General features: G+C 42.0%; 1 protein-coding gene across 2 annotated transcripts; it reads right to left on the bottom strand.

Moving 5' to 3' along the window:
* Positions 1 to 80: 80 nt before the first annotated feature.
* On the bottom strand, positions 81 to 14,304 carry pes (pescadillo). 2 transcript variants are annotated; one of them, XM_080852029.1, is made up of 15 exons: positions 14,185 to 14,304; positions 13,282 to 13,361; positions 12,566 to 12,719; positions 9,592 to 9,701; positions 9,298 to 9,469; positions 8,438 to 8,527; positions 7,194 to 7,310; positions 7,007 to 7,084; positions 5,472 to 5,561; positions 3,675 to 3,805; positions 2,936 to 3,061; positions 1,809 to 1,993; positions 1,518 to 1,657; positions 1,223 to 1,393; positions 81 to 506 (listed from the first exon to the last, which is right to left on the bottom strand). In XM_080852029.1, the coding sequence occupies exons 1-15, from the start codon at positions 14,206 to 14,208 to the stop codon at positions 426 to 428; spliced, it is 1,749 nt and encodes a 582-aa protein (XP_080708155.1). In that variant the 5' UTR covers positions 14,209 to 14,304; the 3' UTR covers positions 81 to 425. The 2 variants fall into 2 exon arrangements, with proteins under 2 accessions (XP_080708155.1, XP_080708156.1); XM_080852030.1 differs by having other exon boundaries at positions 1,518 to 1,654.

Here is a 14,304-nt window from a genome sequence, read left to right as displayed (position 1 = left end):
TATCTTTATTGTATTTTATTGTACAAAACCCTCATTTTGGGATGAGCTCAAGGTTGAAATAATGGTGCACAAACCAAACGTTGCCAAAAACAAAGAAACTTTACTACTTTTACAGATCACAATCTTCAACATCGGAATAAAGGTCGTAATATAATAGAAACTTTACTTTGTATGCAGATCACAATCTTCAACATCAGAATAAAGGTCATAATATATATCGAAGGCCAAAGGTATTTATTAACTTCTGGTCGATATCCAGTCAGAATGACATGATGACAATGATTTGATATCATATATTGATTCTTCCAATCAATCAGTCACACAATGACAGATTAAACCATTGTAACGTTACTTCCAAAAAATGGAAAGAATCCTGTTTTAAATACAAGTTAAAACCAGTCCTTGGTGATGGCGTCAGAGTGTTCTCACTGCTTCTTTGCCTTTTTCTTCTTCTCTGATTTGGAAGCGTCATCGTGAGACTTCCTCTTAGCAGTCAGTTTGTTTGCCTAGAGGGAAGCAATGATAAATCAGGGATGTGATTGGCAAAGGACAAAAAAGAAGGAATATATACAAAGTGCAAAGCAGTGCCGCCACCGAGGTAGCATACGGACAAACCGCTCAAAGTGGGAAATTTGTTTATGTATGCTCAGGCAACGCATTTATATATATATTTTTTTACAAATCTGCACATTTTCAAGATGTCAAATACGAGTGGAAAAAAAAACCCGCCCTATATAATGTTAGCCCATTCAAAACATGGTAGATTTCTAAATATAAAATATATTTTCCTAACATTTTTTAAAGTGGAAGACACCCATATTACACACGGTACATCAGGTGCCTTCTGGGTATTTGAAAAGGTGGCATCCTATCAGTCGGTGATCTCTAGCTGCACTGCAAAAATGCTTTTCTAACCTAGTGTTATTACTCTTATATTGAGATGAAAAAATCTAGTTGGTCTTGTTTCTAGCTAAATTGTACTTACCTAGTGCTTTCTTGGTACGGTTATTTTTGCCTATTTCAAGCAAATATTACTTATTTTAAGAAATCTTAACAAGCCAAATTTGCTTAACGCACTGGCAGCCAAATTTGCTTGTTTTAAGCAGATTTTGCTTAAAACAAGCAAATTTGGCTGCCAGTGCGTTAAGCAAATTTGGCTTGTTAAGATTTAACAATAACACTAAGTTAGAAAAGCATTTTTGCAGTGTGCTGCAGCACTCACCTCTCTGACTTTCCTCTTCTTTCCGAACATGATCTTGTCGTAGAGGTACTTCTCCTTCTTCTTCATCATCATGATGGCCAGTCTCTTCTCCTCGGCCTTCTCCTCCAGGTCCGTGCGCTTCTTGTCCTCATACTTGTTCAACGCCCCTGGGGTCACCTTCACTGAGGGCATCTGGTGAGAACAGGCACGCATTAACACCTCCACTCCATTAGGGGGCGCAGATCAGCTCGCTTGCAAGCAGTCTAAACATGAATGGGTGGCCAGACACCAAGAAACTGCAGGAAGGTTATCTTACCTTGCCCTGGCCTCTCTGCTGTTCAATCTTCTTCAGGCTGCTCTCCTCTTCGGCCTCTTCCTCGTCCATCTCCTCCTCCTCCTCTTCTTCATCCTCATCATCTTCGTCATCGTCCTCATCATCATCCTCTTCGTCTGCTTCTGAATGGTGCAATGAATTAAAGTTTTAATGTGAAGATATTTCTCAGTTCTGTGGACTCTGTGAAATACTAACGGAGTCAGTCTATGCATTCAGTGGTCAACAACACTCTTAGACTAATAATCACAGATCTATGGATTGGGTATAGGTTACCTGGCTTCTCCCCACGCTGGAGAGCCATGAGCTTCAGCTTCTCTGGCGGGACGTAGTCGCCGTCCTTCTCCTCCACGAAGGGGGAGAGGTGAGGGGGCAAGCTGACCCCCAGGAAGTAGTCCTCCACGGGGAGTTTGATCTTGCCGTTGATGGAGTCGTACACCCACTGGGGCTGGATGTAGTACCTGCCAACGGAACACAGCCAAGTGTCACTAAGAATACTAAAAGAACTCACAGAACTCCTTTACAAGAAGTCACACTTGTGTTATATAAAAAAAAACGACAACACATCAGTGCATTTGTTCGACACCCTGAAAAAAACATGCACACTAGGTCTCCTTTATGACAGCATGTACTAGTGAATACGCCATGTACTAAAACATGCATGTTTGTGTGGGGGTGGATTCTACAGGAATAAAGGCTGTTCTGTCCCACTGACATGTAGAGAGGGGTTAGGGGGGGGGGGGGGCTGAGGGAGGATCCATCATCTGTGACTGGCGGAGCATCCCGCCCCCACCTCCCCCTACGCACCACCCCCCACAGGAAGTCCACCATAATAGAGTGCCATTGAGACCTGGGGGTCTCACAGAAGGCTTCTGTTGGCCTGATCGTCCCTCAGAGCGGAGCGGGGGAGAAAGCAAGACCCCCCACCCCCCCAACCCCACCCCACCCAAGAACTAGACAACTATTGGAACATCCGCACACACAAGCAGTGGAAAACGTCTCACTGAACAGAGACATTCTAACATGACTTCTCTGAAAGCATTGAAAGCCTGAAGGCAAGTGTTTTTTTTTGTTGTTGAGGGAAGGGCTTATGATTTGAGACATCACGCAACCATCACTGCAAGACACTAGACTTCCTCCACATACAGAGTAGCCCTAGAACACTAGACTTCCTCCACATACAGAGTAGCCCTAGAACACTAGACTTCCTCCAAATACAGAGTAGCCCTAGAACACTAGACTTCCTCCACATACAGAGTAGCACTAGAACACTAGACTTCCTCCACATACAGAGTAGCACTAGAACACTAGACTTCCTCCACATACAGAGTAGCACTAGAACACTAGACTTCCTCCACATACAGAGTAGCTCTAGAGGGGCACGAGATGAACCCATCGCTCACCTGTTGATGTACTGCTTATCTATGTTAGGTCTGTCCACAATGTGGTGGGTTATGGTCTCGTCTGTGACGTCATACGTGTTGCCGATACAGAGGGACTTGTCCCATGACACCTGGCCACCAAAACACCTGGGAAAGAGAGAGAGAGAGAGAGAGAGAGAGAGAGAGAGAGAGCGAGAGAGCGAGAGAGAGAGAGAGAGGCATTAGGAACTACTTTAACAGATTAAGCAATAATATGTGCAATCCGAATCATCTCACTGGGAAAAAAAACTCACGATGGTCAATACAACTAATATTATGAATGAACATTATGAGGTGAGAGAGAGGAGCAAAGTTCCTTAGTTAAAAAAAAAAGGGAAAAAAAAGATAAGAAAGCACTTTACTATATTTGTTCTGAGCCAATAATAGCTCCTGATGCAAGCGACACAGAGGAGCCGGCTGGGAGGAGCACTTCTACAAAGCATCTAACAAGGATAAGAGCTAGGACATTAAAACACATGGAGGTGAGTCTCTTAAGCCAAACTAATATATGCAATCTGACGCTCACCATCCTTAAACTAATGAAACGCAAATGATTCAGAACACCATATTTTATCTTCAGGGGGTGATCTTCACAGTAGTATTGGGTTTCAGACTGTGTGAGGGGGATGTACAGTTTTTTTATGATCTGAGGGAGGAAGGGGGCTCTCTGACCCTGGAACACCCCCCCAGTTCCTAGTTACCCCATAGATACCCCACTCACCTGATGACGAACGCCAAGGACTCCCGGGGGACTTCCCTGTTGAGGTAGAACTTTAGCCCCTCAAAGAGATTCCTCTGGGCGTCCTGTTCCCTCTGCTCCTTCTCCCGCGCCTCCACATCAGCCACGTCCTCCTGAGAGAGGAGCAGCGGGGGGTCAGAGGTCATCTTAACCATCCAATAAGGATGAAGCTCGTCTTAACCATCCAATAAGGATGAAGCTCATCTTAACCATCCAATCAGGATGAAACTCATCTAAACCATCCAATAAGGATGAAGCTCATCTAAACCATCAAATAAGGTTGAGAAACAGGATGACATGAACAGAAAGCAAGAGAGAGAGCGGAGCCATAGAGATGATGGTACGTCTCGCCACCTTGTTTCATCACTGTTTATTTCACACCTTTGGCTCGACACCATGACAACTTGCCCCCTTGTCCGACACATCTCTCGCAAGGTGTCAAACTGTTGGCACCAAGCTTGTTTTTTTGCCTCCTTATATAGTTGAGAAGGTAGTACGATCACCTTTCTATCACACATTAAACTAGGTCTATACTTAACAGAACTTCAAGTCTGTAATCAAGTAAGTGCCTGGTATAAATTATGTGACCAGTTAAATATTCAAAATATTCTATGCACAATGCAAACAGGTTATAGAGTTTACTAAATAAACAAAGCTTGATTAAAACAGATTATAGAGATCACTAAATAACATAGCTTGATAAATACTTGCTCTCCAACACATGCACCTGCATGTTAATAACGACGCACCTACCAACGCCCCACTCAATTAACCACACAGTATGGGTGGCTAGTCCTTCACCTTCAGACGAACTCTCCTACTTTATCTAATCTTAGATAGAGCGCCACCCTGTGGACCCTGCTGAGAACGGCTCAAGCCTCAACACTAGCACCCCTGCGTTATGGCTCAAGCCTCAACACTAGCACCCCTGCGTTATGGCTCAAGCCTCAATACTAGCACCGCTGTGGTATGGCTCAAGCCTCAGCACTAGCACCCCTGCGTTATGGTTTAAGCCCCAGCACTTGCACCCCTGCGTTATGGTTCAAGCCTCAACACTAGTACCGCTGTGTTATTGCTCAAGCCTCAACACTAGTACTGCTGCGTTATGGCTCAAGCCTCAGCACTAGCACCCCTGCGTTATGGTTTAAGCCCCAGCACTTGCACCCCTGCATTAGGTCACATCAGGACCACAACCAAAAGCAGTAAGAGGGAAAGTGAAGTTAAGGTTTCACGCAATACGACCAATAATGCATGACCAATAACGCATGACCAATAACGCAGGCTTATGTTTACTGCTGCCAACTGATGACTAACATTACACAGAGGCTGCCAGTTATCTCACTGAAATGCAACCTGGGACACAAATTCATCAAATTCTAAAACTGTTATTGTCATAGTCATACCACCCTGAATTCCAGAATGAATATATTTCCTAACAAAATTATTATTATATATAAGTTAACAAAGCCAAACACAAACAACATCTCCCAAGCTTCTCTAAAACACATAGCTTGGCTTCGATGTGTGTGACGTCATGGGAAAGCGTGACACCAGGATTCATTTAGCTGGACAGGGGATGAAAGTCCATTTTAGTCTTTGCCAGTCTTGTTTTTATATGAAACAAATACCGTCAACTCAATATGAATATATGAGAATATGAGTTGTATTAATCATAATTGATTTGATTTATTGATCATTAATCATTTCTTTCAATGGTGCTATAATCCTGTGTACACGCGGTCCAACCCGGAAGCTTATCATATGGGAATTCTTTTTTACCCCTTCAGTAGGGAAGTGGTCAAGCTGGGTCTCTTCCTCCTCTGCTGTGTTGACCACTCGGGCCAAGCTGGCACTCAAGGCTGAGAGTTTCTGAAGAAAATCAAACAAGGCAAATGTTTACATTCATTACATTACATTAAGTCATTTAGCAGACGCTTTTATCCAAAGCGACTTACAAGGATGCATACACATTTTACATTTACACTGATGGCACACTGCACGTCAGGAGCAATTAGGGGTTCAGTGTCTTGCTCAAGGACGCCTGACAGGGAATCGAACTAGCCACCTTTTGATTACTAAACGACTTCTCTATCTCCTGTACCACTGTCGCCCATTCATGTTTAGACAGTAGTGGTGTGCACCTCCCCCTTATGAGATGATCTGGTACGTATCTAGACACATACAATCCAAGGACGGTGCATTTAAAGATGGAAAGATTGCTACTATCCATTTAAAAGTTGTATGAAAGTTGGGCATTTCAAGCAAAAATACTACACCCCCTCCCACCAACCACACACACAAATAAGTACTAATTCCCACTCAGAGTGAAAACCCTTTATTGAGCATTTATTAAGTGTTATTGTGATCCCCTGGTGACAAGCACCATAAACTATAACCTTATACCGCCCTTCCCTTGAAGAAATTTGTAAGTGTTCGAGTGACAGAGGAATCAGAGGAATCTATAATCTGCTGTGCGGGGGATGGTCTGAAGGGGTGTGCGTCATGGCCCACTAACTACTAACACACAACATAAGAACTCTATCCGGCTAACGAGTTTCTGCTAAATCAACAATGAGAGTTATACAAGTCTAAGCAGGTACAAATCAAACATTGCTATCCACTAATATAACAAAATGTTTTCTCTCTTTGCCTGAAGACAGCATAGTGTCTGTTCCGCTCAAATTTGTATTAGGTACTTGTGGATGGGTGTAATTTGACAATTTGTAGTATACATCAGTGACATAATGCTACATGACTTAAGGTCAGGTCTTTCACAACAGCTTAGTATAATGGCGACAAAAGTAGAATTAGCAGCAAAGCCCCAGTCAATGGATTTGTAACTTTCGAAGCAGGCCATCGACCGGCTCATAGTACATTAAGTTCGATCCAGGGTCTGCAAACCGATGTAGTCACATCTTTAATGTTAAACACGCTTCGATTCGTATCTGTGAATCATTACACTCCTACTAGACAGGTTATCTTTGATTCATCTTCGTCCTCGCTCACCCATAAATCAATTGCATTGAAAAGTTAAAATGTTACAAGGGCGTGTATGTGTGGAGGCTCCAAAGATATTGTAGCAATGGCGCATTTGAATGAGACAGCTTATAACGGGAGCAGTCTGAATACACCTTGAACTATGAATTGAACTATGACTCGCAACACATCTTTCACAATAAATAAGTTATCTTTATGTCCAATCAAGATGCCCTTCACATCATAGAAAATGTACCACATTAATAAGCGTCTGTTAAAACAAGCACCACCCAGTTCCATCAACACATAAACAACAGTAGAGAAAGACTAATGCATACCTCCAAATAGCTTTCGGAGTCCATGGCATAGTCTTCTTCAAATTCTGCTTTCAGTCCCGCTTCAGATTGGTTATCCAGCTGTGAAAAAAGCAGAACAACTCAATCGATACCAGTCGTCTAGTGATTTGATATGACAATTATGAAGAAAGTATGTCCAGACAGAGAAACATCTTAAGTTGGTAAGTACCTTGGGAGGGTATGTAATGTTGAGAGTCTGGTAAAGACGGAAGTTGACAAATCCCATAAGGGTTGTGTAGAGTTCTGTGAAGGTGGCCATTACTCTGTAGTCTACGTCGGTGGGATGCTGTCAGGGGATAAGTTACAGGAGCACACAAATCAATGGCCAGCAATAGCTAGATCATATAGAAGTAGTTAACGTTATACGTTATCACACTTATTAGTTATATCCGTTTTCTATATCAAAAAACACAGCATATCTGGAACAAGAGATACATGCTGAGGGCACTTCAGCTTCTATGTCTTCTACTTCAAGCACTACTGCAGGTGTAACCTCCATTACGAAGAACAGAGTCCCGCACTGTGATCGAACCTCATGGACGGGAGACGAGACGCAAAACCCTGTGTGTTTTCGCATCTGATTCTGATATGTCTGTCAAGGTGACAGTTCCATCTCCACTGTCTTCCCTTCTACAGAGCTATGTGAAAAGAGCAGGCAGTGAAAGTGATGTTGACCTAGCGCTTCCCTGACCCATGGCCCTGAGCCTCCTGTTATCTGGTCCAGCTCAGGGGACCAGGCTCTGCTGAATTGTTTCTAACCACCACTTCAAACTATCTTCTCTAAACCATTTACCAGCGCGGGGTCAGAAACCTTACTTTCCTTTCCAAAAGAGCCAAGCCCCCTTCAGTGGGACCAGCGAAGGCTTTGTTGACTCTCCTCAAAAAGTCAAGATCACACACTGACACATTAATCTATTACCACCACAGAAGTACTCAAACATTAACAAGCGGGACATCTTTCTGTGTGCACAGACCCAGTGTAGTTGCACACAATGCGATCGATTACCTGATCAATCAATGCGATCAATTAACTGTGCTCCCAGTAGGCATGCTCATCCTACCACATCATAGCAACAAGGACTCAAATGTTAAAGCAATCCTTCCTAATATGCATTATGCATATGCTAATGCACTTTTAAGTTCCTCGCACTAAAGGAGCAATGACACACTGGACAATAGGACTTTCCATTTCCATTCAATTGATAAGTCAGAACACCAACCCTTTATACGGTTAAAATCCAATCATCCCTCAAATCACTAGCAACCGCACTTGTTAATCAGCCAACTATGATCGATCAATATAGGTGTGGACACACTGAGTTGGCACATTAGATGCCCAACATGACCCTCACTGCTGATGGTAGCAACAGCACTGCTTGAAATTCATGACTGAGGTATTGTCAGCCCACTTACGTCATGAGCAAACTGATAGGGCACCAGCCAGGTGATCGTCTGTCCAAGAACATCTGCCTGGTAATAAATCCCCTTGATGGAGATGAAAACCTGACAGGGAAACATTATAAAGCAAAAGTTATTTAACACTAGAATCCTGATGGGGAAACATTATAAAGCAAAAGTTATTTAACACTAGAATCCTGATGGGGAAACATTATAAAGCAAAAGTTATTAAACACTAGAATCCTGATGGGGAAACATTATAAAGCAAAAGTTATTAAACACTAGAATCCTTATGGGAAACATTATAAAGCAAAAAGTTATTAAACACTAGAATCCTGATGGGAAACATTATAAAGCAAAAGTTATTAAACACTAGAATCCTGATGGGGAAACATTATAAAGCAAAAGTTATTAAACACTAGAATCCTGATGGGGAAACATTATAAAGCAAAAGTTATTTAACACTAGAATCCTGATGGGGAAACATTATAAAGCAAAAGTTATTAAACACTAGAATCCTGATGGGGAAACATTATAAAGCAAAAGTTATTAAACGCTAGAATCCTGATGGGGAAACATTATAAAGCAAAAAGTTATTAAACACTAGAATCCTGATGGGAAACATTATAAAGCAAAAGTTATTAAACGCTAGAATCCTGATGGGGAAACATTATAAAGCAAAAAGTTATTAAACACTAGAATCCTGATGGGAAACATTATAAAGCAAAAGTTATTAAACACTAGAGTCCTGAGCAGTGGCCTAGCGGTGGGCTCTTTTATTACAGCCTGGCCTTTTGTAGCCTAGCAGCCTTAAACAAGCCGAGTCATCTCTATAGGCGTGGGGGAGTGGGGGGTGGGGGGTGGGGGTGTCCTACCTTCCTCAGAGAGCGAGAAGTAATGACGTAGTTCATCCACTCCACCGTGAGGCGCCGGCACAGCTGAATGGTCTGGACGTGGCATTTGCCCGTACGTGCGAAGGTGGAGAAGAGGAAACACATGGAGAGGGCATCGTCTACATCACGCACGGCATCGATAAACGTGGGATACCTGGGACAAGACGCACAAAAAAAAAAGCACGTCACCATCTTGCTGCACTGAATCAAATCTCATGACCCATTTATAATGTCTCCCTCTGCTGGAGGAAAAGTGACAGTGCGCCCAGTTCTCACCTCTCCTTCACGATGTGGTCCAACTTGTAGCTCGGCTTGTTGTCCCTCAATCTCGCAACCCCGGTCCATTCTGCTTTCCCGTATGCTTTACGGAGCTTCCGTACAAACGTCTGCACGATACACAGACAAACCATCTTGTGTCATTCTACAGTATCCCCCACAAAACATTCTCCCACTCTCCTGGCATTGACATGAATAACGAATGCGCTGGGCCCAGCCCAGCAACCGTGGGAGCTCATTACATTACTCATACTGCTCTAATGAACATTATTATATACAAGTCCCATCAGCCCCTTTGCTGACAGAGTATTGTAACAAATACAGTGAACTATTCCATAGTGATAGGATGAGGACCTAGCCTTATACTCTCTGAACTATTCCATAGTGATAGGATGAGGACCTAGCCTTATACTCTCTGAACTATTCCATAGTGATAGGATGAGGACCTAGCCTTATACTCTCTGAACTATTCCATAGTGAAAGGATGAGGACCTAGCCTTATACTCTCTGAACTATTCCATATTGAAAGAAGGACCTAGCCTTATACTCTCTGAACTATTCCATAGTAAAAGGATGAGGACCTAGCCTTATACTCTATTACATTGGGAAAGGATGAGGTCCTATCCTTATACTCTATTACATTGGGAAAGGATGAGGTCCTAACCTTATACTCTCTGAGGACCTAGCCTTAAACTCTTTGAACTATTACATAGTAAAAGGATGAGGACCTTACCTTATACTCTATTCCATAGTGAAAGGATAAGGTCCTATCCTTATACTCTATTCCATAGTGAAAGGATAAGGTCCTATCCTTATACTCTATTCCATAGTGAAAGGATAAGGTCCTATCCTTATACTCTATTCCATAGTGAAAGGATAAGGTCCTATCCTTATACTCTATTCCATAGTGAAAGGATAAGGTCCTAACCTTATACTCTATTCCATAGTGAAAGGATAAGGTCCTAACCTTATACTCTATTCCATAGTGAAAGGATGAGGATCTTACCTTATACTCACTCTGAACTATTCCATAGTGAAAGGATGAGGTCCTAACCTTATACTCTCTGAGGACCTAGCCTTAAACTCTTTGAACTATTACATAGTAAAAGGATGAGGACCTTACCTTATACTCTATTCCATAGTGAAAGGATGAGGACCTAGCCTTATACTCTCTGAAGACCTAGCCTTATACACTATTACAGGATAAGGGATGAGCACCCTACTTTATACTCACTCTCTGAACTATTCCATAGTGAAAGGAGGAGGACCTAGCCTTATACTCTCTGAACTATTCCATAGTGAAAGAAGAAGGACCTAGCCTTATACTCTCTGAACTATTCCATAGTGAAAGGATGAGGACCTAGCCTTATACTCTCTGAACTATTCCATAGTGAAAGGATGAGGACCTAGCCTTATACTCTCTGAACTATTCCATAGTGAAAGGATGAGGACCTAGCCTTATACTCTCTGAACTATTCCATAGTGAAAGGATGAGGACCTAGCCTTATACTCTATTACATTGGGAAAGGATGAGGTCCTATCCTTATACTCTATTACATTGGGAAAGGATGAGGTCCTAACCTTATACTCTCTGAGGACCTAGCCTTAAACTCTTTGAACTATTACATAGTAAAAGGATGAGGACCTTACCTTATACTCTATTCCATAGTGAAAGGATAAGGTCCTATCCTTATACTCTATTCCATAGTGAAAGGATAAGGTCCTAACCTTATACTCTATACCATAGTGAAAGGATAAGGTCCTAACCTTATACTCTATTCCATAGTGAAAGGATGAGGATCTTACCTTATACTCACTCTGAACTATTCCATAGTGAAAGGATGAGGTCCTAACCTTATACTCTCTGAGGACCTAGCCTTAAACTCTTTGAACTATTACATAGTAAAAGGATGAGGACCTTACCTTATACTCTATTCCATAGTGAAAGGATGAGGACCTAGCCTTATACTCTATTCCATAGTGAAAGGATGAGGACCTAGCCTTATACTCTCTGAAGACCTAGCCTTATACACTATTACAGGATAAGGGATGAGCACCCTACTTTATACTCACTCTCTGAACTATTCCATAGTAAAAGGATGAGGTCCTATCCTTATACTCTATTCCATAGTGAAAGGATAAGGTCCTAACCTTATACTCTATTCCATAGTGAAAGGATAAGGTCCTAACCTTATACTCTATTCCATAGTGAAAGGATGAGGATCTTACCTTATACTCACTCTGAACTATTCCATAGTGAAAGGATGAGGTCCTAACCTTATACTCTCTGAGGACCTAGCCTTAAACTCTCTGAACTATTCCATAGTGAAAGGATGAGGACCTAGCCTTATACTCTATTCCATAGTGAAAGGATGAGGACCTAGCCTTATACTCTCTGAAGACCTAGCCTTATACACTATTACAGGATAAGGGATGAGCACCCTACTTTATACTCACTCTCTGAACTATTCCATAGTGAAAGGATGAGGACCTAGCCTTATACTCTCTGAACTATTCCATAGTGATAGGATGAGGACCTAACCTTATACTCTCTGAACTATTCCATAGTGAAAGGAGGAGGACCTAGCCTTAAACTCCATTCCATAGTGATAGGATGAGGACCTAGCCTTATACTCTCTGAACTATTCCATAGTGAAAGGATGAGGACCTAGCCTTATACTCTCTGAACTATTCCATAGTGATAGGATGAGGACCTAACCTTATACTCTCTGAACTATTCCATAGTGATAGGATGAGGACCTAGCCTTATACTCTCTGAACTATTCCATAGTGAAAGGAGGAGGACCTAGCCTTAAACTCCATTCCATAGTGATAGGATGAGGACCTAGCCTTATACTCTCTGAACTATTCCATAGTGAAAGGAGGAGGACCTAGCCTTAAACTCCATTCCATAGTGAAAGGAGGAGGACCTAGCCTTAAACTCCATTCCATAGTGAAAGGATGAGGACCCTACCTTATACTCTCGGAATTTCCCCACGATGGGCTCATGCAACAGGAAGCGGATGTCTTTAAGTAGGTAGAAGGTCCGAGGGGCGGTGGAACCCTTGTTGACCTTCTTCTTGTGTTTGGGCTCATGAGGGTAGATTCCTTTCAAAATGCACAGACGTCTGCAGGCAAGATAAATACACCATTTTAGGCAACTAGACATTGAACTAGAAAGCAAGTCTGAGTGTCTTAAAGCAGCAGTAAAGAGTTCTGTTCCAAAACTAGCATGCTAACTACCTGAAAGCCATGAAAAAACACCCCCGACCGTCTAGTTGACACTGATAGAAGCTTGCCAACAAACTAAATGGTGTCTTTTGGCAGTATAGCTGGCAATGTCATGCTGTGAAAGCTTTTTTCCATTTTCGCAAGGTGTTCCAGCCAGGAATCACAGAACTACATAGTGCATATCCTGGTTGGCTAGGGTGGTGTTTAACTGTCCTTCACATGACCATATGCTATCAACATAAATTTGCCATCAACATAAATTTGAGAATGATACCAAAGCTGGTCGCCTATAAAACCATCCCTCAAAAAGTGTCAAATTGTTGCATAGTGTTACTTAAAGTAGTCTTCAGTGCCCTTATCTGCATCAAGCACATAATTGACACCTATATGCATAAATGTGTCACCAAAAGGTTGTCCTATTTGTGCAAAATACAGTTTTCACATGAATGGTTTCACTACCTGAAGTCGGCCAGGTGCAGCTGTAACTTCTTGCGGGCTTTGTTTCTGGTAATGTAATTTGTGGCCGACCCACTCTCGTACTGCAGAAGACAACATAATCACAATCAAAATCAGAGACCAAACTGGAGAGAAAAAAATACATAATCAAATATCAAGAAATTACCTTATAAACCTTATAGGCCAATTAACATAAATCACACTACATGTTGAGCCAACTATAAAATGATAGCGAAAACTCATTGCAATAAGTAATCTAAACTGACATCTTAGACACTGGGGCAAATGACGTGTGGCCGAGGGTCTTCCACAAGTCTGCTCACGTGGATACCATAGGCATATAAACGTTTAAATGTCTAAGATGGAAACATGCTTGACCAATAACAAGCACTATATGCACGTGGCTAATAAACGTTTAGCGTACCATGGGCATTAATTGTTACCCCTGCAAAGTAAGTAACTGTATTTAAGTTACACACGTATGTGGCCATGAGGACATTGTGACTTAAGGGTTATTTAAACGAAGTTAACGCTGTATAGCATGTTATGATTGAGTAAGTAGTGGATAATGGCTGTCGAAGGTGGGAAATAGCGACAGCTAGCTTAGGAAAAGATAGGAAAAGCTAACCAGCTAAACTAAGCAGCAAAAAGGCAAAATGCACACTAGACTTGATGTGACTTGTCAACCACTGAAATAAGTCCAACTTAAGGGGAGCGTAACGTTTAATGTGTATAATATTGAGGCTCTTCTGGCAGTGTGTAAAAAGAATGTTTTTATCTAACTGTGCTAGCATGATACCTGTACACTACTTCCATTAGCTTGTCATCTAGTACACGATAGCTCCCTAATTCTAATTTCCTATAAATTGCTTTTTTATAATTACTTTATATTGAATGTTCCATTACCTTTTTCTTTTGCAACCCACCCATTGTCGAATATCAAAAAAGCGGATTCCGAAAAAGTATAAAATCCACTAACAGGCTAACGTCGCCGTCCACCTGCGTGCTCAGCAAGCGTTAGCAGCA

This window comes from Sprattus sprattus (assembly GCF_963457725.1).
Source record: "Sprattus sprattus genome assembly, chromosome: 15".
Classification (NCBI taxonomy): domain Eukaryota; kingdom Metazoa; phylum Chordata; class Actinopteri; order Clupeiformes; family Clupeidae; genus Sprattus; species Sprattus sprattus.
This window is presented reverse-complemented; position numbering and strand designations above follow the sequence as displayed.